The sequence below is a fragment of the Cricetulus griseus genome (genome assembly GCF_003668045.3).
Source record: "Cricetulus griseus strain 17A/GY chromosome 1 unlocalized genomic scaffold, alternate assembly CriGri-PICRH-1.0 chr1_0, whole genome shotgun sequence".
Lineage (NCBI taxonomy): Eukaryota > Metazoa > Chordata > Mammalia > Rodentia > Cricetidae > Cricetulus > Cricetulus griseus.
This window is the reverse complement of record NW_023276806.1, coordinates 198,475,051-198,499,563: the sequence shown is the minus strand read 5'-3', so window position 1 is coordinate 198,499,563 and position 24,513 is coordinate 198,475,051. Positions and strand designations below refer to the sequence as shown.

Genomic DNA, 24,513 nt, shown 5'->3' with positions numbered 1-24,513 from the left:
AGTCAAGTACGATGCAAGCCTGTAACCCCAGGAACAGGGTGACGGTGCGGAGGAAGAGGTGGATCCTAGGCTAGAGACTTGCCAGAGTCGAGCCAAATGAAAACCATAAGCTCTGGGTTCAGTGAGAAATGTCTCAATAATTTTGGTGGAGGTTTTTGAGTGACTGTCTTCCCAACTCCTTAGCCCACTTCCTTCCTCGAGAGTGCCTCTTTTTTTTTTTTTTTTTTAGTCTATTAATTTTGTTTTAGCCATGTGAATTTTTGCCTGCACATACATCTGTGTGCCATGTGTGTGCTCGGTTCCTGTGGAGGTCAGAAGAAGGTGTCAGATCCCCTGGAACAGGAGTTACAGATGGTTATGAATCACCATGATTGCCAGGTCCTCTGCAAGAACAAGTGCTCTTTTTCTTTCTTAAACTGTCCCTTTAAAAGGACAGTGGAAGCCGGACGGATGGCTCAGGGGTTAAAAGCACTGGCTCCTCTTCTGTGGCAGTTAACAGCTGTCTGAAACTCCAGTCTCTGGGGAGCAGACACTCTTTGGATTCTGTGCACACTGCATACATGTGGTGCACAGACATACATGTACACAGAATCCCCATACACATGACAAATAATAAGTTAAAATAAAATTTTAAACTGGACATGGTGACACACACCTTTAAATCCAGCACTGGAGGCAGAGGCAGGTGGATCTCTGTGTGTTCTAGGTCAGCCTGCTCTACAGAGTGAATTCCAGGATAGCCAGGGCTACACAGTTAAACCTTGTCTTGAAAAACCCAAACATTCTTTAAATTTTTTTCTTTTTTATTAATTTATTTTTTACATTCCACAAACTTTTTTTTTTAAATAGTGGACAGCTATAGAGGAAGACAGTGACATTGACCCCTGGCTTCCATATACAAACACATGCATGGGCAAGCTCACACCTGACAAGTCAGGTGAGACCAGACAGTCTTTCACTGGAAGGACAGACTATTTTGTGTGGAAGGACGCTTTGCATGGACAGGAGTGGAGGCAGGTCTCCAAGCACACTTGCTTCACTCTTCTGATTTTGAACCTCTAAGGCTCTGGTTAAGGAGTTGACGAGATCCTGAGACCTGGCAGCTGGAGAGCTGTTCGGAAGAGACGTGTTCTTTTCAGTCCTGGGTGTGTGGCTAACTAGATTTCTGTATCACAAGTCAGTGGCTGCAGTTTTTCTCTGTAATGTGAATTGCCTAAGTCCCACTTGAGGCTATAGTGTATAGTAGCATGATGTTTGGGGTAGAATGGCCCTTCTTGATTCTCCTTATTTTATTTCTTTGTTAATTCTTAAGTCCTTCAGTTCCAGTTTCCTTTCTATTGCTGTGATAAAATACCCCAATGAAAAGCAGCTCAGGAGAGAAAGGGTTCATTTTGGCTTAAAGTTCCAGGGGGACAGAGTGTGTCGTGGCAGGGAAGGAGAGACATGCTGGCAAGAACAGGAAGCTGGCTGATTGTGTTGCATCTAAACCAAAAACAGAGAACAGGAAATAAGCTCTGGCTATAAAACCTCAAAGCTCTCCCCCCAGTGATGCACTTCCTCCAACAAGGCTCCTCCTTCCAAAGGTTCCATAATCTTCCCAAAATGGCACCATTAGCTGTGGACCATGTGTTTAAACAACTAAGCCTCTGGAGACATTTGATATTCAAGCCACAAAAGGCCTCCTTACACAATCGGCAAATCATCCGGAGAATCTCTAGATGTTACCAGAGGTTCAGGAGACCCCTTCATCACTCCAAGCTACCTCATGCCAGGGCTCTCTGTTAAGATGTTGGTATACCTGTAGCAAGTACTCCCACCACAGGTAACGAGTTTTAGGTAGAACTAAGCCAGGTCCTGGAGTCGGCTCATTTGGGAGGTTTTGGAGACATGAAGGTATTACAACGGATGAACAAGCTGTATAGGTGGCTCAGCTCCCTTTGCATTTTCAAGAAGGAAATGGCAAATCCCATGAGTCTGGCCACCTTATTCCTGAGCTACTGCTGTGGCACAGACCCAGGGAACGCTGGCATGAGAATCATGGCAGAGTGAGAGACGCAGGTCCCAGGGCCACAGCCCAGACCTGTTGAATTTGAATCTTTGGGATTATCTTTGAGAGTCTCCATCTTGATTAACTGCTCCAGGGATCTCTGCTTTCCCCGGGATTTAGCACCACTGGCCAAGAGCTCTCTTTCCTCCCCCCTAAGAGCCTCCACCCTTGAGGGGACATGTCAAAAGTAATGGGGTTGTCCAAGTGTCTTCTTCTGTGTCCTTAGCATTCTCCCTTTGAAGTTTGTGGAGCTCCAGATCTGTGACCACCATGAACGCATCCTGAGGTTGAGGACAGTCACCGAGAAGATCTACTTCCTAAAGCTCCACCCTGACCATCCTGAGACTGTCTTCCTTTTTTGGATCCGCCTGGTTCAAATTCTGCAGAAGGGTCTGTCCATCACCACCAAGGACCCTAGCATCCTTGTCACTCACTGCCTGGTACCCAAGAGCCTCTGCAACCCATGTGGGAAGTCTGAGGTAAGAAATCCCCCTTGCTAGCCTTCAGCCAAGGCTGGAGTTGGAGAAGGGAGATTTGAGCTGCTGCTGAGTGCCTTGTGTAGGTGCCCTCAGCTTTAACTTTCTTCCAACATGGTAGCATTTGTAACCGAAAACCCTTTCTAAGTACGTATGGTACACAGCTGTGCAACCGTCAGCCATCACCACAATTCACTTAAAATGAACAAGATGGAAGGGTTTTGCTTGGTTTGTTTGGTTTGGTTTGGTTTGGTTTGGCTTTTTGAGATAGGTCTCATGTAGCCCATGCTGGCTTCAAACTCATTATGTAGCCAAAGCTGGCCTTGAAATCCTGAGCCTCCTTTCTCCAGCTCCCAAGTACTGGGATTATAGGCATGTTCTACCATGCCAGGCCAAAAAAAAGACTTTTTTGGTGTGTGTGTGCGTGTGTGCGTGCGTGCGTGTATTGGGTGTCAGTATGCACTATGAGGGGCATGCAGAGACCAGAGGAAGACTTCATGTATATTCCTCTATTATTCTTTGCCTTATTCCTTTTAGATAGGGTATTTCACTGAACCTGGAGCATGAGGGATATTTGCTAGGCTGGTGGCCAACAAGCCCCAACAATTCTCCTATCTCTGCTCCCAAACTCTTCATCCCCGGTGCTAGGGTTAGAGGTGTGCACTGCTGTGGATGGCTCTTTACATGGATGCTAGGGATCTGAACTCAGATCCCAATTCTTTCACAAGCACTTTCACCCACTGAGCCATCTCCCTAACCCATGTGGGAGGGTTTTGTTTGCTGTTTTTAGTTTTTTCATTCTCTATTCTTACCACCTCTCCGTCCTCCTCTTTCCCTCTCTGGGTCTTCCTCCCTCCAACCCTGTGTGTGTGTGTGTGTGTGTGTGTGTGTGTGTGTGTGTGTGTGTGTGTGTGTGTGTGTAAGCACACATGTGCCATGTCACACATGTAGAGGTCAGAAGACAGCCTCAGGTGACAACCTTCATCTTCCACCTTACTTAACACAGGGTTCCTTGTTCCTCTGTGCACTCCAGGCTAACTGGCCCTCGACCTTCTGTGGATTCTCTGGTCTCTGGTTCCTATCTCACGGAAGGTGCTCCGGGGTTTCATATATGAGCTGCTGCACCTGGTTTTACATGCATTCTGAACATCAAGCTCTTTGTTCACTGGCATCCTTTTGCTACCTTTTCCTTTCAGAGCTGAGAACTGAACACAGGGCCTTGCTCTTGCTAAGCAAGCACTCTACCAAGGAGCTAAATCCCCAACCCCAACAGACTTTTGTTAAAAGTATCCCTACATAAATTCCTTGCTGGTGGTGCTCTTGTGAATGAATCGTGGTAGTTTTGTTGCAAGGCAGGACCCTGCTCTAGAACCCAGGATGGCCTACAACTCCAGATCCTCCTGCTTTAGGCTTCAAGGGCTTAGTTACAGGCCTGTGCTACAAAATATGGCCTGGGAACTATGGGGGTGTTGTGTCTGTTTGAGAGAGGCTCTTTTTTTTTTTAAGATTTTATTTATTTATTATGTATACAACATTCTACTTCCATGTATATCTCCACACCAGAAGAGGGCACCAGATCTCATAACGGATGGCTGTGAGCCACCATGTGGTTGCTGGGAATTGAACTCAGGACCCCTGGAAGAGCCTGAGAGAGGCTCTTATTATTCATTTGTTAATACCTTTTGAGTTGCAGTCCAAGATATCAGTTGTGTTCAACAATGGAAGTTGGCAAACAGCTTAAGAACAGGTTGTGGTCTCTATTCCTCCTTCTCTCTTTCTGTCTGCCTGTCTGTGTGTCTGTCTGTCTGTCCCTGTCTCTCTCTCACCCCCCTCTCCCTTCCCTTCCCCCCAATAAAACTCCCCACATTAAAAAAATAATAACACATTGTGGGGCAGAGTCTTCAAAGAAACAATGAGAAAGCCCAGAGTGTTGGCTTTGTGCTTTGGCTTTTGGTGGTATATGAAAAAGAGATAAACAGGAAAAGGAAAAGTGGCACTTTTTGAGGTAGAATACAGAAAAGTGAGTGGGCTTAACAGTGATGCTCTGCGAGCAACTGCACGGTGGGGTGGTGAGGTTTCTAGGAAGTAAAAGTACACTGTTTTATTAATGGCATAATTACCCTTCCCATCTCCTCATACATCTTTAGGTGGGTCAGATTTCCTGAGAGACGTCTCCTGGTCAGGTGATTCATAGGCCCCCTTGGGGAGGGTCCCTGTAACTTGCTGACCAGCCAACTGGGCAGAGTTGGTGAGTGCCAGGTCCAGCAAAATGCCTGTCTTAAACCATCAGGTAGAAAATGATAGAGGGAACATTGTGTTGGCCTGCAGCCTCTACTTGTGTGTGTGTGTGCACCTATATGTACATACACACACACACACACACATGAACAGGTACAAATATACCACATATCCACAAAGCAACTGCATACAGGGCTTTTCTTAGAGGAATTAGGTTTTTACATATTAAATTTTTCATTTTATACAATTTTTATACATTTCAGTATAAAAACAAGTAGCACAAGCTGTTAAAATTCATCTTAACAAGTTAACAATACTAAATCTATGTTGGCAAGTGTGCAATGAAGATCTTACCTTTAAGGTACCAAAGGATATTTATATCAAACACTGAGATACCAACAAAGAGAACTGCCTAATGGGAGAGATTGGGTCCTGATGTTGCAGAGTCTAGAGATTGGTGTTAAGAAAACGCAGAGAGCCAAGGCTTAACCTCTTGTTTTGTTTGTTTGTTCCTTCTCTGTATAGTTAGTGCAGAAGAAACCTCCATGTTCCCGGCCCAGTGAGAGCCTCATGCAGCTGATGGCCCAGGGGGAGAGCGAGGCTCTCTCACAGATCTTTGCCGACTTGCATCAGCAGAAACAGTACAGGTACATGATTTAAATCAGGCTAGCCCATGCCATCCTTTCCCCTAGCCTGGAAGGTCCCAGCAGTGAGACCCTTGGTAAAGAAGCACAGTTAGGGACACAACACACTATCATGCACTGCCTAGCCTCTGAATAATTTTTGGGGTTCCCATTGCCTTAGTCTCTGTCTCCACATACCAAGCAAGGTAGGCCTGACTCCAGAGGAGTGTATAGAAACAAAAACACTTCTTCAGCAATGAAAATGAGTTAGTAACAGGCATGAAAGGATGAAAGCTAAATTCAGATCCAGTATCTAATTCTATAGCGGCATAACCACATTGCTTTAAACTCTGCTGTGTCCTGGGTTTGTTTCTCTATTGACTGGGCCTCTGTTTGGACTTTATAGAGCTCCTGAGGTTGTCCCTAAAGTATAGTCTCCTGGGATGCTCCAGGGTACAGGCCTGTCTTCTCCATGCCTGAAGATGTCCCTGGAGGTACAGATGATTTGGCGTGATATGAGAGACAGGAAGCCGGGTGTGGTGACTCATATCTATCATTCTAGCATTGAGAAAGAGGCTGAGGCAAGCAGACAGTTTCAAAGTTGAGGCTAGCCTGGGCTACAGAATGAGTTTCAGACTAGTTTGGGTTACAAGCAGAGAAAGGAAACCACAAATGAATTAGTAAATATCACCAGGAGAGAAAAATGAAGTGTCAAAAAAGAAGGAACTTTTTTAAAGATAGGATCTCATGTAGCCCAGGTTGACTTCAAATTCTCTAAGTAATCAAGAAATAATCTTGAATTCCTGATCCTCCTGCCTCCACCTCCAAAGTGCTGGAATTATAAGAAAATCAGTACCACCATTCCTGACACATAGAAGAGAGATACCCGCCTCCCTCCAGCTTGGGGATTAAATTTAGGGCCTCAAGCATCCTAAACAAGGGCCCTACCACTCAGTTATATATCAACCCAAGAGGAGGGGGTTTTGCCATAAAAGGAACTAGTTAGAGTAGCTCAGAGGCAAACCGAATAGTGCTAGGGTGTGGTAAGCTGAGAGGCAAGAGGGTCCAGAGAAAGTGTACTTTCTTACTGTTTGATGGCTCATAGACCAGTGCCTCAGCTTTCTGTTTTACAATACCTAAAAGATAACAGACAGCTGCATTAGGATACTGTTGGGATTAAGTGAGTTCATAAGCATCAAATACTTAGCATACTCTGTCAGATTAGGAAGCAGATGTGAGTGAGAGCTCAATAAATATTAATGTTTATTACTAATTGTCTTGGGAAAGATTGAACAGTTTGTACAAAAGGTTGTTACTGTCTATAATATACAGAAAACTATAATTAAAGGGGCTGGAGAGATGGCTCAGTGGTTAAGAGCCATCTTAATCACTCTTCCAAAGGTCCTGAGTTCAATTCCCAGCAACCACATGATGGCTCTCAACCATCTGTAGTGAAATCTGGTGCCCTCTTCTGGCCTGCAGACACACTGTGTACATAATAAATAAATCTCTTAAAAAAAAAAGAAAACTATAATTAAGAAATGTTTACATAGAATGTCATATTCTGGGTCATGGTGGCGCACACGTTTAATCCCAGCACTCAGGAAGCAGAGGCAGGTGGATCTCTGTGAGTTCAAGGCCAGCCTGGGCTACAGAGTGAGTTCCAGGAAAGCCAGAGCTACACAGAGAAACCCTGTCTCAAAAGACACAAAAATAAAAAACAAACAAAAGAAAGTCATATTTTGAAATAATGCTGAATTCTAATAGAGCAAAGGTATATTGAAGCAAGTTTTGAACTGAATCAAATTATTAAATCACTGATTTTGTAACGCAGCAGGCCTGAAACTTAACTAGTGAGATGACCTTGAACAGGCTTCTTTGGGTTTTTTGTTTTTGTTTTTTTCTGAAACAGGGTCTATGTTGGCAATGCTGGCTCAGAATTCAGGGTCTTCCTGCCCGGGAGTGTAGACATGACCACAATCCCCAGCTAATTTAATATTTATAGGACACTCTATTAGCTACTTTTCTATCATTGTGATACAACACCATGACCAAGGCAATTTATACACAGTGAGATTTATTTGGGCTTATGGTTGCAGAGTAATAAGAGCCCTTCATGGCTAGGAGACATGGCAGCATGAACAGGAAGCTGAAGACTCACATTTTCAAATGCAAATACAAAGCATAGAGATCTAACTGGAAGTGGCACAAGCTCAACCCCAGTGACACACTTCTTCCTACAAGACTGCACCACCTAAACCTCTCCAAACAGGGCCATCAGCTGGGGACTGAGTGTTCAGCCTCTGTGAGAGAGAGAGGGGGGGGGAGGGGGGAGGGGGAGAGAGTGGTGTGTGTGTGTGTGTGTGTGTGTGTGTGTGTGTGTGTGTGTGTGCATTTCTCACTCAAACCACACAGACCCTTTTGCATATATCTCATGCTGTTACTTGCTGTAACTCAGTCCCACAAACCAAACTAGCTGCAAGTGAGGCTGAGACAAAAATTATGTGTTCTCAGGCTGAGATGGAAGTACATGCCTGTCATCTCAATACTCAGGAGGCTAGGGCAGGAAGATTCCTGTGGGTTTGAAGCCAACCTAGGCTACTCTGTCTCAAAACAATAATACCCGCAAAGGAAAAGGGAGGTGGGGTTACTAGAGGCCTACCACCTATCTCTGGTCTTTAATTCTAGAAGGTTGGAGAGAGTTGAGCCCCGAAAGAGAAATAGGCACTAGACAAAAAGAAGGGGGAAGGTAGAGAGCAAGGCAGGTTGAAGAAACAAATGGCTGAGGTTTTGTCCAGAGGAAGAAACTTGGTGGGTTCAGGGAAAGAGCAAGAAGGCCACATCAGAGAACATGGAGAAACAGGCAGGGCCCAGCCAAGCAGGGCTTGAGAAGCCATGTGGAGGATTGTGCACTTTCAGTGGAGGGGAGCCTTAGCCACATTATACACATGGAGGTACTTTGATCTAATTTACATCTGGAAAAGGTCACTCTAGCTGTTGCCATGACAGTTCATTGGAAAGGAAAAAGAGACTCAGAGAGACCAGATAAGCAGCTAAACTGGTCTGGACTGGCATGTGTAAAATGGGCCAGGAAGCCGTGAGAAAAGGAGTGAAGGAGTATCACTTCTACCTCCCTGTTATCTCAGGAGCTGCTACGTACAGACATTTAGCTTCCTCCATTTTCTGGAACAAAGCCCCGTGTGGTGATGCTTTAGATCCAGGCACTTTCCAGGCTGGTTGCACTTATTGCCAGTTTTTGCTCATTAGCAGCAACATGCCACCAAACAGTAAATAGCATACATGGCTGAGATGCAAGATCCAAGATAGGGTCACAGCCCTCCTCCTCAGACAAATCAGAGGCTCTGGTCCCTTCCTCCTTCCACCCTACCCTAGTTTTCCCCTTTTCTCTTCTGGAAACATAGCATGCAACACACCCACCCAGTGTAGCCACAGCTGGCCTTTTCCATATTTATATCTGTCTGTACATCTTCTGCATCAGGAAAAGTCTAACTAGGGATACACTTTGAAATATGACTTTAGGGCTGAGCATGTAGCTGCTTGTAGAGTGCTTGCCACAGCACTCACAAAGCCTGGATTTGGTCTGCAGCACTATATAAACCAGGTATGCTGGTGCATGTCTGTAATTCCAGCACTCAGGAGGCAGAAGGGTCAGGAGTTCAGAGTCATCCTCAGTTACATGGTGAGTTTGAGGCCAACCTTAGATATATATACAAGACCATGTCTCAAAAACAAAAACAAAAAACAAACAAAAAAACAAAACAAAACAAAAAACCAACCAACAAACAAAACCCTCTTGAGTTCAATGTTCTTCTCTTTAACTTTTGATCTTCGTTTCCTTGACCCTGAAATGACTGGAGTTCCAGGAGGAGCAAAGAGATGCAGATCAACAAGACCAGCTCAGGTAAGGGAGGCTGCGGGGCCAGGGAGAGCTCGCTGCTGGGTAGGACTCAGATCCTCACAACGCCCCCTTTGCCTTCTGGATGCCATCAGAAGTACCATAGTATCTCCATGCCATAAAGGGTATCTCTCTGGGCTCTTTGGCCACCAAAGTTAATTTGGCACCAAGCCCTACTCATCTATTTCTTTGAGACATTTCTATATTCTTCATTTCCAGTCACACAAAATGACCCTGGCCAGTCCTTCCCTCCCATCTGCACCCGTTTGTTGCTTCCTGGACGCATTCAGAAGATGCACCAGAGGCTCTTTGAGTGCCGCACTGCCTTCTCTCAGGGGCAGGGGGTCACACGGGTGCATACCAAAATTATAGAAATTCCTTTCTAGACAACATTCAAAGCTCATGCTTGGGTGCCAGAGGTACATAAAGGTAGAGGGTGCTTCTCTTCTTTCGTGTCATTGTCATACATGATAGATAGCATCAGGCGAGAGGGAGCAGATGAGACCATGTGAGAAAATGTGACATCCCAGAAGCAGCAGCTGGTTCCAGTTCTAATCTGCCTTGAGTCTTCTGGAAGTGGTCCTTCATCAGCTTCCCCATCTTTCCTGTCTCACCTGATTCCACGCTCCCTGCCTGGTGTCTACTCCAGCCACATGTGTTTCAGTCACTTTCAACCATGCTTCCTCATAGCTTAGCCAGACCCCACCCATTTCCTTCCCCTGAGGAGCTAACTCTAAACCCATCTATCCCAAATCCTCTAACTTTCCTCCTCGTAACCTCTCACACTATTCTCTGGTTCTCTTATAGGCTTAAGGCTTAAGGCTTATTTCTTAATGAATGTTAAATTGCATCCATGCCTCTAAGTCATCTACAGAAGCAAGCACAGCCCTGGGGACACAATGGGAGTTCAGTAAATATGTGGACCTAAGACCATTGACAAATTAATTCTCCATGTTGGCTCAGAGACAGCCACATCATGCTGTATGTTGAGATGCAGAGGAGACTGTAGATCCTAGAAGAGCTAGGCTCCAAATGAGAGCTTTTTATGTACTCGTATGTCTATAGGTGGAATAAATGGAAAGAGGTCTGAGGGAACATGAGCAAAAGGAGTGGTTGACTCTTACCTTGTGATATTTAAAACAACTAATGGTAGAGTTGGAGAGATGGTTCAGTGGTTAAGAACACTCTCTGCTCTTGCAGAGGACCCAGGTTCAATTCCCAGCTCACAACTGAATGTAACTCCAGTCCTGAGAGACCTGACACCCTCTTCTGGCCTCCATGGGCAGCAGGCATGTATGTGGTGTACAGACATACATGTAGGCAAAATAGTCACACATACACAAAACAGAATGAGTCAATCAAAAAAATTAACTGGTAGCAACTAATCCATTTTCAACATTAAGAAGACATACAATCTAGAGTGATAGAGACAGAAGCAACCAAAACAGTGAGTGTTTTAGTTAAAGCTTTAATTACCTGCTGCCAGGCTGGCATATAGCCTGAAATTGTCAGATACTCTTGATTTTTTTTTTCAAGAGAAGCTCCAAATCTGAATTTTTTTGGGGGGGGGGATTCAAAACAGGGTTTCTCTTTAGCCTGTCCTGGAACTCTCTTTGTAGACCAGGCTGGCCTCGAACTCAGAGATCCGCCTGCCTCTGCCTCCCGAGTGCTGGGATTAAAGGCGTGCGCCACACTGCCCAGCTTGAATTTTTAAATATACTCTGTAAAAAGGGAGTGCAGCACATACTAAGGCTTGGTGGGCAAGAAAGATGTGCTGAAGGGAAGGCTGCATTCAGAATGCACTGAAGATGGAGATGGGAGCTCCTAAGTCACAACAGGGGAACAGAGCCTCACTTCCTCCCCATCTGTGACTGTGTTTCTCACCTTTGACACCATGTCAACTAATTTTTCTGTTTTTATATAACACTCAAGCATATTCACAAACACACACACGTTAAAATATTCTACGAGGTTAGGAAAACAGAATACTCAATATTTCTAATGAGCGCAAGGACTGGAGGTAAAAGGTTTAGAATTTCAGGATAGCCAATCTGGTGTGGTGGTACATACCTATCATCACAGTACTTGGAAAACTGACTTGGGAGAAATGCTAACCTGGTCTATATGGCAGGTTACAGGATAGCCTGGGCTACAGAGGATCTTAATGGGGCATCAAACAACACCAAAAGGAATCCAAGATATCTGATGTTGGAATATTCTTGGGTTGATGTTAATGATCCATGCTGGGATATTCTCTGTACCTTGTGCCAGGCAGAAAAGGGAAGTTACGTGCCAGGCTCTTGGGACTCTTGTTAACTCCTACTGAACCATGCTCTGAACCCTCTATTGGAACTTCTATTTGTGAGCCTAGCCTTTAACGGCTGAGCCATCTCTCCAGCCCTCTATTGGAACTTCTAGATTTAAAAATAAAATAAAATGGAAAGAAGGGCAGGGAAAAAACGAGGACCTGAGTTTGACCACCAGCACCCACGGGCTTCAGAGACTGTCTCAGTTGTTTCGAGTGCATATCGCCCTTCCAGATCTGAGTTTGGTTCCTAGCATCTACTTCGGGGAGCTCAGAGCTATCTGTAACAGCAGCTCCAGAGGGAGGAGGGAGATAGACGCCTCTGCTCTTCGACAGGACCTTCATTCACATGTACCTACGCACACAGGTGCATGCCTGGAGGCACTCATGGACACATGCATGCACTCAGTTAGACATTGTGGTGTATGCCTTTGTTCCCAGCCCTGGGGGGGGCAAGAAGAGAAGGAATCGTGAGCGTAAGACCAACCTTGACTGCATAGGGCTTAGGTGGATAGGCACTGGAATTGATATTCAGTCTAGACAACCAGAGGCCCAAGGTTCACCTGTGTGCCCCCATTAGCAGGCTAACAAGTCAACCCTTGGTCTTATTAAAATGCTATTTCTAATTCATTAGACCTGGACATAAGGCCTTGAAACCAGGCATTTCTAATATGATCCTAATTTTACCATGGTTTGGGTTACATTTTGAATAGACAGGGGCAAAAAGGATCTAAGAATAGGCTTTGGCTTTGCTCTTCTGGTTTCAGGCCATTGTGGGTTTAGCTGACTGAATATCCTTGGGGAGGTTTACTCAGTTAACCTGTCCCAACCACAATGTTTCTCCCCATTTACTGAGGCTGTTTTGCTCAGCATGATGTAGTGGTTAAGAACCACTCTGGAGAGAGCTTGGTTGACTTTGCATATCGACTCTGCCACATCACAATGTGGCCATTAGTGAATTAATCACCCTCTATGGACTTCTAAGTCCTTATCTGTAAAATGGGGATTGTGGGAGAGTTGTCTCCAGTGATAGAAACAAGAATTGTAATTGTCTTACATGTCTGTGTATAATGGCTTCCTCTCCCCACAACGATTGGCTGTTAGCTTCCAGAGTGCTCTGTGAGCCAGAGTGCAAATGCATTCCTTTTCTCGACTAGAGAAAGCTACTCCCAGTGAAGACAGTATCCCCTGTACCCGTGATCTCAGTTGGAGGGACGCATTCACTTACGGAGAGTGGGAAAGAGAGAACCCTTCTGGGCCACAGCCCCTCTCGCTCCTCGGCACTCTGGCTGCCTCCAGCAGGCCACGGCTGTCCCTAACTGGAGGTACGGTGATGATGGGATTGATCTGGTGGTCTTCAAGGGACAGGCTGGAGTTCAAGCTCAGAATTGGGACTGTGTCCTGGGGTCCCCAGGGTAACTCCAGAGGACCTCACCCTCTGCCCTTCTGCCTTCTTGTCTTTGCCTCCTATGCTATTGAGTGAAATTCTAGTTTGGTATCTCCAGAGACCCGAGTCCCCACAAGTGGCACTGAAGGGCAGACTGTTCAGCTGATGCTTGAGCTAGAGCCCTCTCCTCCTGCAGTGCAGGAAGGCAGAGGGGCCTTCTCTTGGAGTTCAGCAGTTCCTCTGGCTCTTAACCCCTTCTCCCCTAGAGCTCTTGGTGTCTTCCTAATTACTGGTGGTGTGGTAGGGAGAGGGAGAAGGAGCTAGACTGCAGGGCAGGACAAACTTCCCTGGGGTCCCAGCCTTTCTCTTTCCATGCTCCAAGGCCCCCATCCGGCCAACATTTACTCACAGCACTGGGAAGTACCTTCTATGCACTGTCTGACAGAGTCCTAAAGGAGGTTAATTTATGTTTTTCTAATTCATAAAAATACTTATTTTTGTATTTGTAACAAAAAATCTTATTTTTAAAGCAATTTTTAAGCGAACACACAAAACTATGCTTTCACTATGGTACTTTTCTTGCCTTTAGTTAGGAATAATCACACCTCAGATAAGCCTGCATGGCTATTCTGCCACTGTGCAAGCAGTAATTTCATAGGTAGATGTCATTACACTTCATTCTCCTGCCCCCCTTTACTGCCCTCCCCTGTCCCCACTGCCCCCTTCTTGCTAGTGCCCTTCTCTTTCCCAAACAGTCTTCTCTTCTACTTTCCTGTCACCAGCACTCCACTGTTCCATCCTTTCTCTCCTCTCCTCAGGGTGTCTTCCTGTCTTCCCATGAGCCCTTTCTCATTTCATGATCTACATACAATATACACACAAAGCAAACGTCATAAAATTTTAGGTATTATCAATGAAATAATATCAGCTGAAATATGATTATGTGAAGTAACAGCAATGAAACTCTTCTGAAAGACCATTTATTAATAACTGAAAGGTTTTAAATGTAACTAGGGGCCTAAGTGGTTGCTCTGAGTTAGGGATGCATACTGCTCTTCCAGAGGACCTGAATTTGGTTCCCAGTACCCAGATGACCCCCAATTCCCTGTAACTCCAGCTCCAGATCTGACCCCTCAAGGCCTCCACAGACACCTGCACTCATATGCACACACACACCCCATCCACATAATTAAATTAAACATTAAAATGTAAAGAACAACTGCTCCCTCCTGTGGTCTCACTTTCCACGGTTTCAGTTAGCCACAACCAAATGCAGTCCAAAAATTAAATGGGGATTCACTACTTGAGAAATCACAGTCACATAACTTTTGTTAGATCACAATTGTTTGGTTTAATTATTAGGCACGTTGGCGATCTCATGCCATACCTATGAATTAAACTTTGTTTAATTTTTATGTATCAGAAGAAATGACAGCTATACAGTTTAGAGTTGTCAGAGACAAAGGCCATCATTGTGTCTATGCATTCTCAGAAGAGTTTTCCTGGTAACTTATATGATACTGACCACTTTTCTCTCTGGAACTCACAGGAATCTCTATATAATGAATCCCTTCCCATTGGGGGGACTTGACGAAGCCCACACCAGCACGTCTCTTCAGTTTTCAGTTTCGGGGGGGCTCTCTCTGGACAGAAGGGAGGAGGAAACTGCCACTAGGAGCAAACCTGAGTTACCACAGCACTGACAGGAGTGCCTCCTCACCGTCAGCCTCTCCATGTATTCCCACCACCGCCTCAGAGCACAGCAGCCTGCATCCCATGGGCCCGACCGAGCAGGTAGACTGGGATGCATTCTCCAAAAGACAAGCCAGGAGAAGAGCAACGCAAGGGAAGCAAGCCCAGGGGGGCTGTGGATGCAAGCAAACAGAGAGGACACAGGAGCTGGCAGGAGGGAGTCAGAGAAGAGAGGCAGAAAAGAAAAGTAGCAACACAAGGAAACAGAAGAGACCCGGGAGAAAAGCTTAAGAGAACTAGACAAGAAGCACATCTCTGAGAGATGCCCCGCCAACCGTCTATTTATCTAATTTAAAAAGTAAAGCCATAAACCAAGGAGAGAAGTGTGGTTTCCTGCCTGCTCAGGGCACTCTGGACCAACTGCATCCTTCTTCCTCTGCCTATTGCCCAGCTCAAGCTTGTTCACTAGTGGATGGGTTGGAAGCTGAGGAACCATCTTTTGTTTGGGTTTTGAGATAGGGTCTCTTCCAGGCAGTGGTGGCACACGCCTTTAATCCCAGCACTTAGGAGGCAGAGACAGGTGGATCTCTGTGAGTTTAAGGCCAGCCTGGTGTACAAAGTGAGTTCCAGGACAGCCAAGGCTATACAGAGAAACCCTATCTCAAAGGGGGGGGGGAATAGGGTCTCACCTTGATTTCTGAGCTGCCTGTCTCTACACACAGGTGTGTGCCATCACACCTGATTTTGTATAATGCTAGGGCTTCAACCCAGGGCTTTGTGTATGCTGGACATGTGTTCTGCCAACTGCTGTTCTTACTTTTAAAAAGCTCTCTTGTGCCAGGCGTTGGTGGCACACACCTTTAATCCCAGCACTCAGAAGGCAGAGGCAGGCAGATCTCTGTGAGTTCGAGGCCAGCCTGGTCTTCAGAGCGGGTGCCAGGATAGGCTCCAAAGCTACACAGAGAAACCCTGTCTCAAACAAACAAACAAACAGAAAAAAAAGCTCTCTTGTATACAAGGGTTCATTTTCATTTCCTTTCCCTTCCTAGCCAGGCCCTTATTTATTCATGAGGAATCTCTAGCATCACTATCTGTCCAGCTTTCATTGACATACTTCCAGGGCAATTTTATGACTTTTTCCCTGGAAGTCTTTCCATTTACCCCAGATAAAGCAACAACACAACACACAACTGGGTCCACCTAAGTCTAGCTTGGTGAACTAATGAGTTCACTGAAGTTACTCACAGGAACATGGGTAAGGGGTTACAACAGTACAGGTCACTAACACTGGCACTCACACCACAGAGGAACCCCCCATCCCAGTAAAGGTTAACTGTTTATATATGGATATTGGGGGAATATGAGCCTCCCTTCTATGAGGAAATGTTAATGGACCCAACATGTGAGGGTCTTTCAGGAGTAATAACAGCTGTTCTGGCTTCTGGTGTCATGTCTAGAAGACAGAGTTCCACATCATCCTAGCTCTAGGCTGCAGTTCCTTGAGGGGTGATGTCTCTTTCACTATGGATTTGCCAGCGCCTTATACTGTGTCTCATGTCAAGAAGGCATTTTAAAGTTCTGAAATAACACTTCCCTAGGTAGCCTGTCTGTAGTCGGCCTTTATTCGAAAACATGCCTTCCTGAGAGAACCACTTTAAATCTCATTCTGCCCCTCATGAGGGCACACTTCCCACCTAAACTTGTTAGCTATGTTTTCCCTGAGTGCCATTCTTGACCACCTTCATCCCCCTGCGTGGCCTGAGAATTTACCTTCTGCTCTACCCCTCACCTCACTCTTTTCTATTGTTTAAGACCTCCTCAGTTCCGCCTGAGTCTCACCTCATGAGCTCTCCATCAGCAGTAGCCAATGCCCTTTTGTGTTTTATCGCTGGCACAGCAGCTGTACCTGAATCTACTGTTTCAGCTCCTCACTGCCGCTCCATAATCACTGCCCCGCTGCTCAGGCCCAAGCTGGGCAGGACTTCTGTGTCCAGCTAAATCGACTTTGCCTCTGCAGCCAAAGGCGCTTTTAACTAAATCTCCATCGTTTTATTTTACCAATAAAGTCAGACACTTGCTAACAGAGAGAAGCCACGGAGCAGCCAATTGACCTTCCTCCTTAGCTGGCGACATAGCAAGAGAGCGTCCCTTCCACCATCACAAACAAACAAAAAAACCAGACTGCCGAACTCAAAGTCCCTCCCTCCAACTCTCCACTGGCTACCTCCTGTCAACTAGCTGCTGGCTCCACCTCTTGACCCAAGGTTTTATTTAATTATGGAAAACACCGGGTTCACAACGTGATCAAATATCCAGAAACACATAAAGAAGCTGCTCTTCAAACTGAACCTCTACACAGCTGATTAACTCATCAGAACTTCAAGTGTAACTGCAAGTCCAGAGACAATTATTTGGGGGTCCCTTGGCCCTCTTAATCGCCAGTTATTTAGTAGTGCTTTGCTGGTTTCCTCCACACCTCACCTAACAGCTTGGTGATCATTAGGAAAATCAGGTAGGGGACTGCAGAAATAGCACTGGTTTCCTTTGGAATGTATTAACTTAGCAGAGCTCTAGCTTTCACAGACAAAAACTGGGAGTATCATCACATAGCATTTGAGACCTACAACTGAGGTTTCCCCCACTTTGCTCCAGCCCACTCAACAAATACACCCTGTTCCTGAATCAGAAAGAAATGTATTGGCATGTCCAGAAAGATACATCTAAGGGTTTGATCACCCAGTGTCTTGAGCACGCTACCATTTCTGTAAACATCCGGGGTAACCCTAGACACAGTGGAAGAAGATCATCTCAGGGTAAAATCTGAGAAGGTTAATCCCCAAAGCAGAATGTAACTCTTATCCAAAACACATATCCCCAAGATAGCACACAGGTTTAGGATTTTTCAGGAGAAACAATGTTTCCAAAAAGGAGGAAGCATTAGGTCAATGCCTTCCAACACTGCAGCCAGCTTTAAGTCAGCTAGTTACAGACTTTCAACTGTGTTTGGAACAATGAGGAGAGCTAACCAACAATGGCTTGGTTTTATAGTTCCCTCAATGAGGAACATTTACTATTCTAAATGTGATAATTTTTGCATGGAAAACCAGAAGTCCTGGGCAACAAGAGATAATGAATGGGATGTCTGCTTTAATTGAATTAATTTCTATCCTAGATTATCTGTTGCTATGATAAACACTGACAAAAACAAGTTAGTGGAGAAAAGGGTTTATTTGGCTATAGGTTACAGTCTATCATGGAGTGAAACTAAGCCAGGAACCTGGAGGCAGGAAATGAAGCAGAGACCATGGAGGAGTACCCTTCACTAGCTTCTCAGCCACCTTTCTTAAATAGCTCAGGTTCACCTGTCTAGGGGTGGCACTCCCCACAGTAGACTGGGACCTCTTACATCAATTATCAATTTTAAAAATACCCCCACAGACATTCCCAAAGGCCAGTTTGATGGAGGCAATATCTCAACTGAGTTCCCTCTTCCCAAGTGACTCTGGGTTGTGTCAAGTTTATAGCTGAAGGTAACTATGACATCGTGTATATATTTTCTTCTTTTAGATACAGCCACCTAGGGTTTTATTGAAAATTATCAGGCTAAAATTGTTCTTTTTTTTAAATAACAACAATAATGGGCTAAGTACAAAAAAAACCCACTGTTAGAAAAAGACAATGGTTATACGCAAGAGATATATTTTTGATTTAAAAAAGTTAAAGACAAAATGCTTTAGTTGAGAAAGGACTTTGTATGGTAAGACAAAGACTGTTCCAAAATGGAAATGAATGAGAATTTTAGAAGACTGAATTATATTGTAGAAAGATTGTGAGAATAAAGCCTAAAGTGGATGGCTATAATAAACTGAGTATAGTATAAAGTTTATTAAAATTTTAAGGTCAAAATTCAATGGCCTGAGATAGATTAATGGTTGATTCTGTTTGCAATGGTAAGGTTTTCTTAAGTACTGATCTAATTTTACTGATGTTTACAAAAATGGTTTCAAAAAACAAGGGCTGTGTTTTTATCCTTTTACTAAATAAGACATTCAAAATCTGAGATTAGATTTTTTTATATTCTATGTTTTCCTACTGGACAAAGCCTTTGCTTGTTAGATATCCATCACCTCAATAGTAACTTGGGGTATTCCTACTACATAATGGCCATGGAAGTCATTTTAATGGGCAAATATTTAAATTTATTTATAAAATTTGGCCTATTAGATTGAAAAATAGCTCTAATAAATTGTCAAAATTAACTAAAGCTTTGACTTTCAACTGAGGTTTACATAGTTTGGAAAATATCTTTCTTATAAAATAAGTAGTTGGTCTCATGCTCCATTCGGCAGCACATACACTAAAATTGGAACAATACAGAGAAGATTAGTACGGCCCCTGCGCAAGGGTAAAATGAGTACTTGGTCTCAACAAAATAGCTGTCTAGATAAGCCTTAACAATGGCACCAGTTGACATACCAACATGGATTTGGGAAACCTCATGGGGCCTCATCCCTAGATGAAGAACTCCAAGTGATCATCCCTAAAAATTACATATAAGCAACATTAAACAGCCTTCTTAGGAAATACATGTGTCTTTAAATTTTATGATTTATACCAAAGGAATCTTAAAAGTCAAGGCAATATCCCATGTCTTTTTCTAATTTGTGGTGTTAGACTTGGGTTTTCAGATTGGTGTATTTCATTTGGAATACCCACAGAGATCAGTGAATCTCTCATCCTCATCTGAGAAGCCCCTATTTGCAGTAGATGGTGATAACAGACCCACAACTGGCCAAGATTCTTAGAAGAGGAGACTGCTGAATTCTCATCCCCAAAGAAAACATACATACCACCCCTACCCCACTTCCACAGTTCAGGAATTGGTGGGAGCCATGCTCTCACCCCCATGGGAATGGTGCACAGGTATGTTGTTGCAAATGGAGCTCCTTAGATGGCAAGGCCCTTTGGAGAATCCCATCCATTTGGCAAGGACCTATGGGCACAATACTGCAAACTCCTGTGCTGACCTTAGAGCGTTCATGGGCTTCAGGCTTCTCTAACTTTTGGTATGCTTATTCTTATGGAGACTCTTGGTTTTGTCTTGTTAGTAGTGATTATGCCTGAGTTTTCTGGGAACAAAATCCTTTACAGAAAAACCAAATTTCTCTGATCTGTTACAGAAACCAGTTTCTCCAGTTGTCCCTGGCTGCCTTTGCAGGCATCCTGTATAAGCAGGAGGAACTAACTAAAGTTAATGATTATTGCTTATTCAATACCGAAAAGAGATAAATACATTCCAAAGCAGGTAAGAACCAAGAAAAACAGTTTCTTAAAGACATTAAAAACCTGATAGGAACACAGAAGGAAAAAGAGGACATGAAAGGTCAGACATTTCTCTGGCAAGAGGATATAAACACTCAGATACTTTTCCCATATCAAAGTATCAAAAAAGAAATCTAAAACTTCTAGTTCCTCTTAAAGAAGTACATTTAGAAATTCCCAGGAAGAACAAAGAAACTTAGTCTCCATAGTTAAAGAGTTAGGTATTAATCATTATTTTGAGAACTTATAAAGAATAGGATTATAACTATAATCCATATAATAAAGTTGATATACAGATTACTCAGAAACTGGTATGCACCCGAAATACTCTAGGCATCACAGTAGATTCAGCGGATCCCATATTGTTAAGAATTAATCAATAGGCTCAAATTTCTTACTTTCTAACCACATGTTTGCTGCCAGGTAGGGCACAGTATGAAGTAGATGTACCTAGCTAGAACATTTGCTTGCTATATAATGGTAAGGGGTAAAGGTCAATGACTCAAGGGAATGAGTAAGAAGAAAACTAAAATGTTAATTGATTCTTGGAAAATGATTAAAGAGAAATGCTTTGAAACTGCTCATGCTTGAATGAATTAGAACCTGCATAAACAAAGACGCCCTGAGCTAGTCGGGGCCATCAGTTTGAAAGACAACCAGTGGTCAGATTCCTCATTTTTCGACGACTTCACACATCCTTCCTATGGCACAAGAACCCCACTGGAGCTTGACTCTGGCAAGGAATCATTGTGGAAGACAGGGTGGCAAGAGGGTAAGAGCCAGAGGCAGTGGGTGACTACAAGGAGACAGTGTCTTCTGAACACACCAGAGCAGCTGCACATGTGAGCTCACAGAGGTTATAATAACAGACACAAAACCCATGCAGATTCAATCCAGGCCAAATCCCAGCATTCAGGGGGAATCGGGCACAAATACGACCCCCAGCCATGAAGTTACTGGCAATTGTTAGCTACTAGAAGAGAGACATTCTAAGAGTGTAGCCCCTGGTAAGTTGACAGTGAAGTCCACACACCCAAGATATCCCAAATTGGAAGAGAGAGAGAGAGAGAGAGAGAGAGAGAGAGAGAGAGAGAAAGTCCTGTGTAGGGAAGGAGATTGAATATAAGCAAACTTACAAAACTCAAAGAACTAATGAAAAGTGTTTAAAGTACTTGACATTCTATTAAAAATAAGTAAAGAAACAACAGGAACCACATCTATTAAAGAAAAGCATTTGCTACTATAAAGAAATTTTAACTATGATAACCAAAAATTCAAAATTAGTTATAGAGTCTTCCTCAGAGAATAAGGAAACCAGATGATTCATCCACTGAAAGCAAGGACTCCATTCTGTCGGGAGGAGAGAAAACGTATCCAGGCACCCCTAACCTACTCTACTGGACGATAAAACCAGATGAGATGAACTCCTAGGTTCACATTTCTCAGATGAAAGATACACTAACTTCATCTAAGAACACATTTGTCTGGGCTTCAGAAATGCTGAATGATACTCAATTTCAAGCCCATTGACAACTGAGTATCTCAGGTAACAACATTTCTCTTTCCATGTTTCTTTAAATCCTTTAATTAACTGGGTCCAATCAATTAAACACTGTAAAAAGCCCTAAAATATGTTCAGATGTTGAAATTTACTCTAGCTAGAGACTCCTGATATCATTAACTCCCTTTATTCATTTATACAAAATACACCAACCTCTAATAACTACAACATCCATAGTGTTTTATAGCTTCAGAGATGAAGTTTCTTCATTAAATGGCTATTTAAGGTGTTCCACAGTACAATTATCTTTTTAAAAATTAAACAATATTTATATTTTGCTAATAAAAAAGAAATAGACAAAACTACAGTGACTCCTTATAGAGTCCCATTTCCACTAATGCTGTTAAAATAAAAGATTTAGTTATGCCTATAGGGACGATAACATTCTGACTTCTTTTGGGGGTTGGGAGGTAGTTCTTAGGATTGAACCCAGGACCCTCATGCATGCTAGGCAAGCATTTTACTATTATGCTAACCCTCTAATTAAGATTGTGATTTATAAGAAGTCTAATCTCTTGTTTCTATCATTGTTAAAAGAAGGTTGACAGGAATACTATATTGCTATCTAATTTCTTTTACAATGTGGCTGTATATTTTGTTTCCCCAACTAAATCTGGCTTACTACCAATAAAATAAAACAGATTTGGCCAGTAGCCAACAGTTAAGAGCTATGATAACTTGAATATTAAAGATCAATTTTTCCTAGTTAGAGTTAGCCATTCCATCCAAGGTTATAACTATGAAATAAAGCTGGCCAGAATCAAAACAAACAATAATAATAATAATAAACCCAGTAGAATTAAAAGATAATAGATTCATTTAAATACTCCAATTATAAATAAGATAACTCACTTGAGTACAAGTAACTGTAATCAGAGGAGCAAATATATAGTCAATCTAGGGTTTGTTTTAAATTTTTTACTTCCTTCACCTGTTATCTTTAGGCCAGACAATATTCTTGATAATTTTAATTTTTGGTGTGTTGCTCTTAATACATGCCACATTATGTCAAATACAGAGAGCTTTTAAAAACCAGATCTGGGACGTAATGGCCAGTAGATTTTAATGATATGATTCAGAAGTTGTTTCCTTCATGGCTTTAATGGGCTATTCCCCTCTCCTGAAGATGACTGTCCAGGCTACTTCTCAGCCTCATCTACCTCAGATGCTAGGAAGCATTTCCCAGCAACATGTAACATTAATAATATTTAGTAAGAACTATGTGTCCCCTCCCCATGTACAAAATGTGATGCTTGGCAGACAGGGGGAACAGTAGACGAGAGTTCCCAGAAAGCAGCTGCACTTTCAAACTGAACCTTCTTCAAGGCTTGTTAGCTGATTAGACTAGACCCTCAATGATGTGGAGAAGTTAGAATACTGCAAGTCGAGAGCCAAACTATTTGGGGCCATATTTAGTTATCTTCATATCCATTTATTTAGGGGCTGTTTACTGCTCTCCTGTGTAATTGACCTAATAGCTTCATAAAGCAAATCCTGTGGACTGTGGAAACAGAGCACTAGTTTCTTTAGAATGTACTGTTTTAGCAGAGCACTGGCTTTCACAATTCAAGAACTAAGTGTGTCATCAGGTAATATCTGAGGGCTATAAGGAAGGTTTCCCCACTTTGCTGTAACCCATTCTCTGGTGAATAGTTTCTTTGTTCTGTAAGTATAAAAACTTCATCAAACTGTTGCTATACTGGTATTTGGAATTTGGGGTAACCTAATCTGGTCTCCTGGTCGTGGCCACTCACATTTGGCTCCAGAATAAACTCTCTTTGAGGTGACAGTTGTGTTCTGAGTTGATGGTTTAAGGGTCCCAAACAGGAGTTGTTAGCCTTTTCCCATCTTAAACTAATTTGCTTTCTTAAGTTTTTCATGAGCTTCATGCGCTACTCATTCTATATGTGATGAAAATATAGTAGCCCTCAATGAACATGCTTTAATTTCACGACACTGAGTAGGTTATGCTATAGATTAGTGGTAGACTAGAGTCCTGGGCAAAGTCTAGGTTCAAACTCTCCCTGTCCACTCCTTTCCCCCCCCCCGACCCCCCCCCAAAAAAAACCCCAGATTGCTAATTTCCTGCTCTTCTCTTCAATCAGGGGCCTGCGACGCAATGGATTTTTTTCTATTCAGTTCATTTAGTATTACTGAATGCATTGGGGACTGGTCTGTAAGCTGGGAGCTCCTGATATATAAGTTCAGCGGATCCTATTCCAGACACTTGGTCTAATCGCATACACAATGATAATCACCGTTTTGTTTTGTTTTGTTTTAGCAAAATCTGGCTGTGCACTGAAAATGCAAACTGCTAGGAAATGGACCAGGAAAGATGCCTAGAGCTAGCACCTGAGTAGGCCCTGGTAGTTTCACTACCTGCCCAGCTTCCACTAAGACATTTCAGGACAGCAACCTGTTTCATGAGTAGCGGCTTTCAGTAGCTGGAAAATCCAGAAAACATACTTCTTTCATGCAGATGAAGCCGCTTTGTGAGCAAAGACCACAAGGATATGAAATGTAAGGCTCTCAGGGAAGGCGCGGATCACGATGGACTGGGCAGAGGTGCGAAGGAGCGTGGTGGGTGGAGAACGAAGCCGAAAGGTACACGTTGGCAGGGCGGAGATCTGCTAGTACATCAACCGGGACCCTCAAGAGTCAGAAGCTGGGCTGGGTCCCCGCGGGTGGTGACGTTACTCGGGTATCAATCCGGCCCCGGGGGCTGGAGCTCAGGAAGAAAGCTACCACAACAATCCTGGAGGCCCTGGGAGGCCGAGTCGAGCGTCGTGAATGCGGACGTGGCGGTCCGGGGGCCGTGGTCAGCGGGCCGCGCCCACACGCCCAAGAGCAGAGAACTGGGGCTCGGCGTCCCCACAGGATGGGCGACCCGGACTGGGCGGGAATCCGGTCCACGCAACTCGGCGCGCTCGCGGGGACGTGGCGCTT

The 24,513-nt window shown here is 43.8% G+C and overlaps 1 protein-coding gene, 1 long non-coding RNA gene and 1 other non-coding gene across 9 annotated transcripts in view; 2 read left to right on the top strand and 1 right to left on the bottom strand.

Annotated features, from left to right (window-relative positions):
- The window catches only part of Fam71f1 (family with sequence similarity 71 member F1), a 21,510-nt gene extending 2,915 nt beyond the window's left edge, over positions 1-18,595 (top strand). For 3 of the 7 annotated variants that reach the window (XM_027391346.2, XM_027391349.2, XM_027391352.2), the window contains exons 3-6: positions 2,274-2,526; positions 5,287-5,408; positions 9,263-9,306; positions 12,763-18,595. In XM_027391346.2, coding sequence (XP_027247147.1) covers positions 2,274-2,526; positions 5,287-5,408; positions 9,263-9,306; positions 12,763-13,088 — 745 coding nt within the window. In that variant the 3' untranslated portion in view covers positions 13,089-18,595. The remainder of the gene's footprint in view (positions 1-2,273; positions 2,527-5,286; positions 5,409-9,262; positions 9,307-12,762) is intronic. The other 4 variants (XM_027391348.2, XM_027391347.2, XM_027391350.2 and 1 more) reach the window with 4 other exon arrangements.
- On the bottom strand, positions 786-24,494 carry LOC118239486. The gene is made up of 2 exons (XR_004771774.1): positions 24,034-24,494; positions 786-1,482 (listed from the first exon to the last, which is right to left on the bottom strand). It is a non-coding gene; the product is annotated as an uncharacterized LOC118239486 (long non-coding RNA).
- Positions 19,018-19,124, top strand: LOC113832863. The gene has a single exon (XR_003480336.1). It is a non-coding gene; the product is annotated as a U6 spliceosomal RNA (small nuclear RNA).
- Positions 24,495-24,513: the final 19 nt, after the last annotated feature.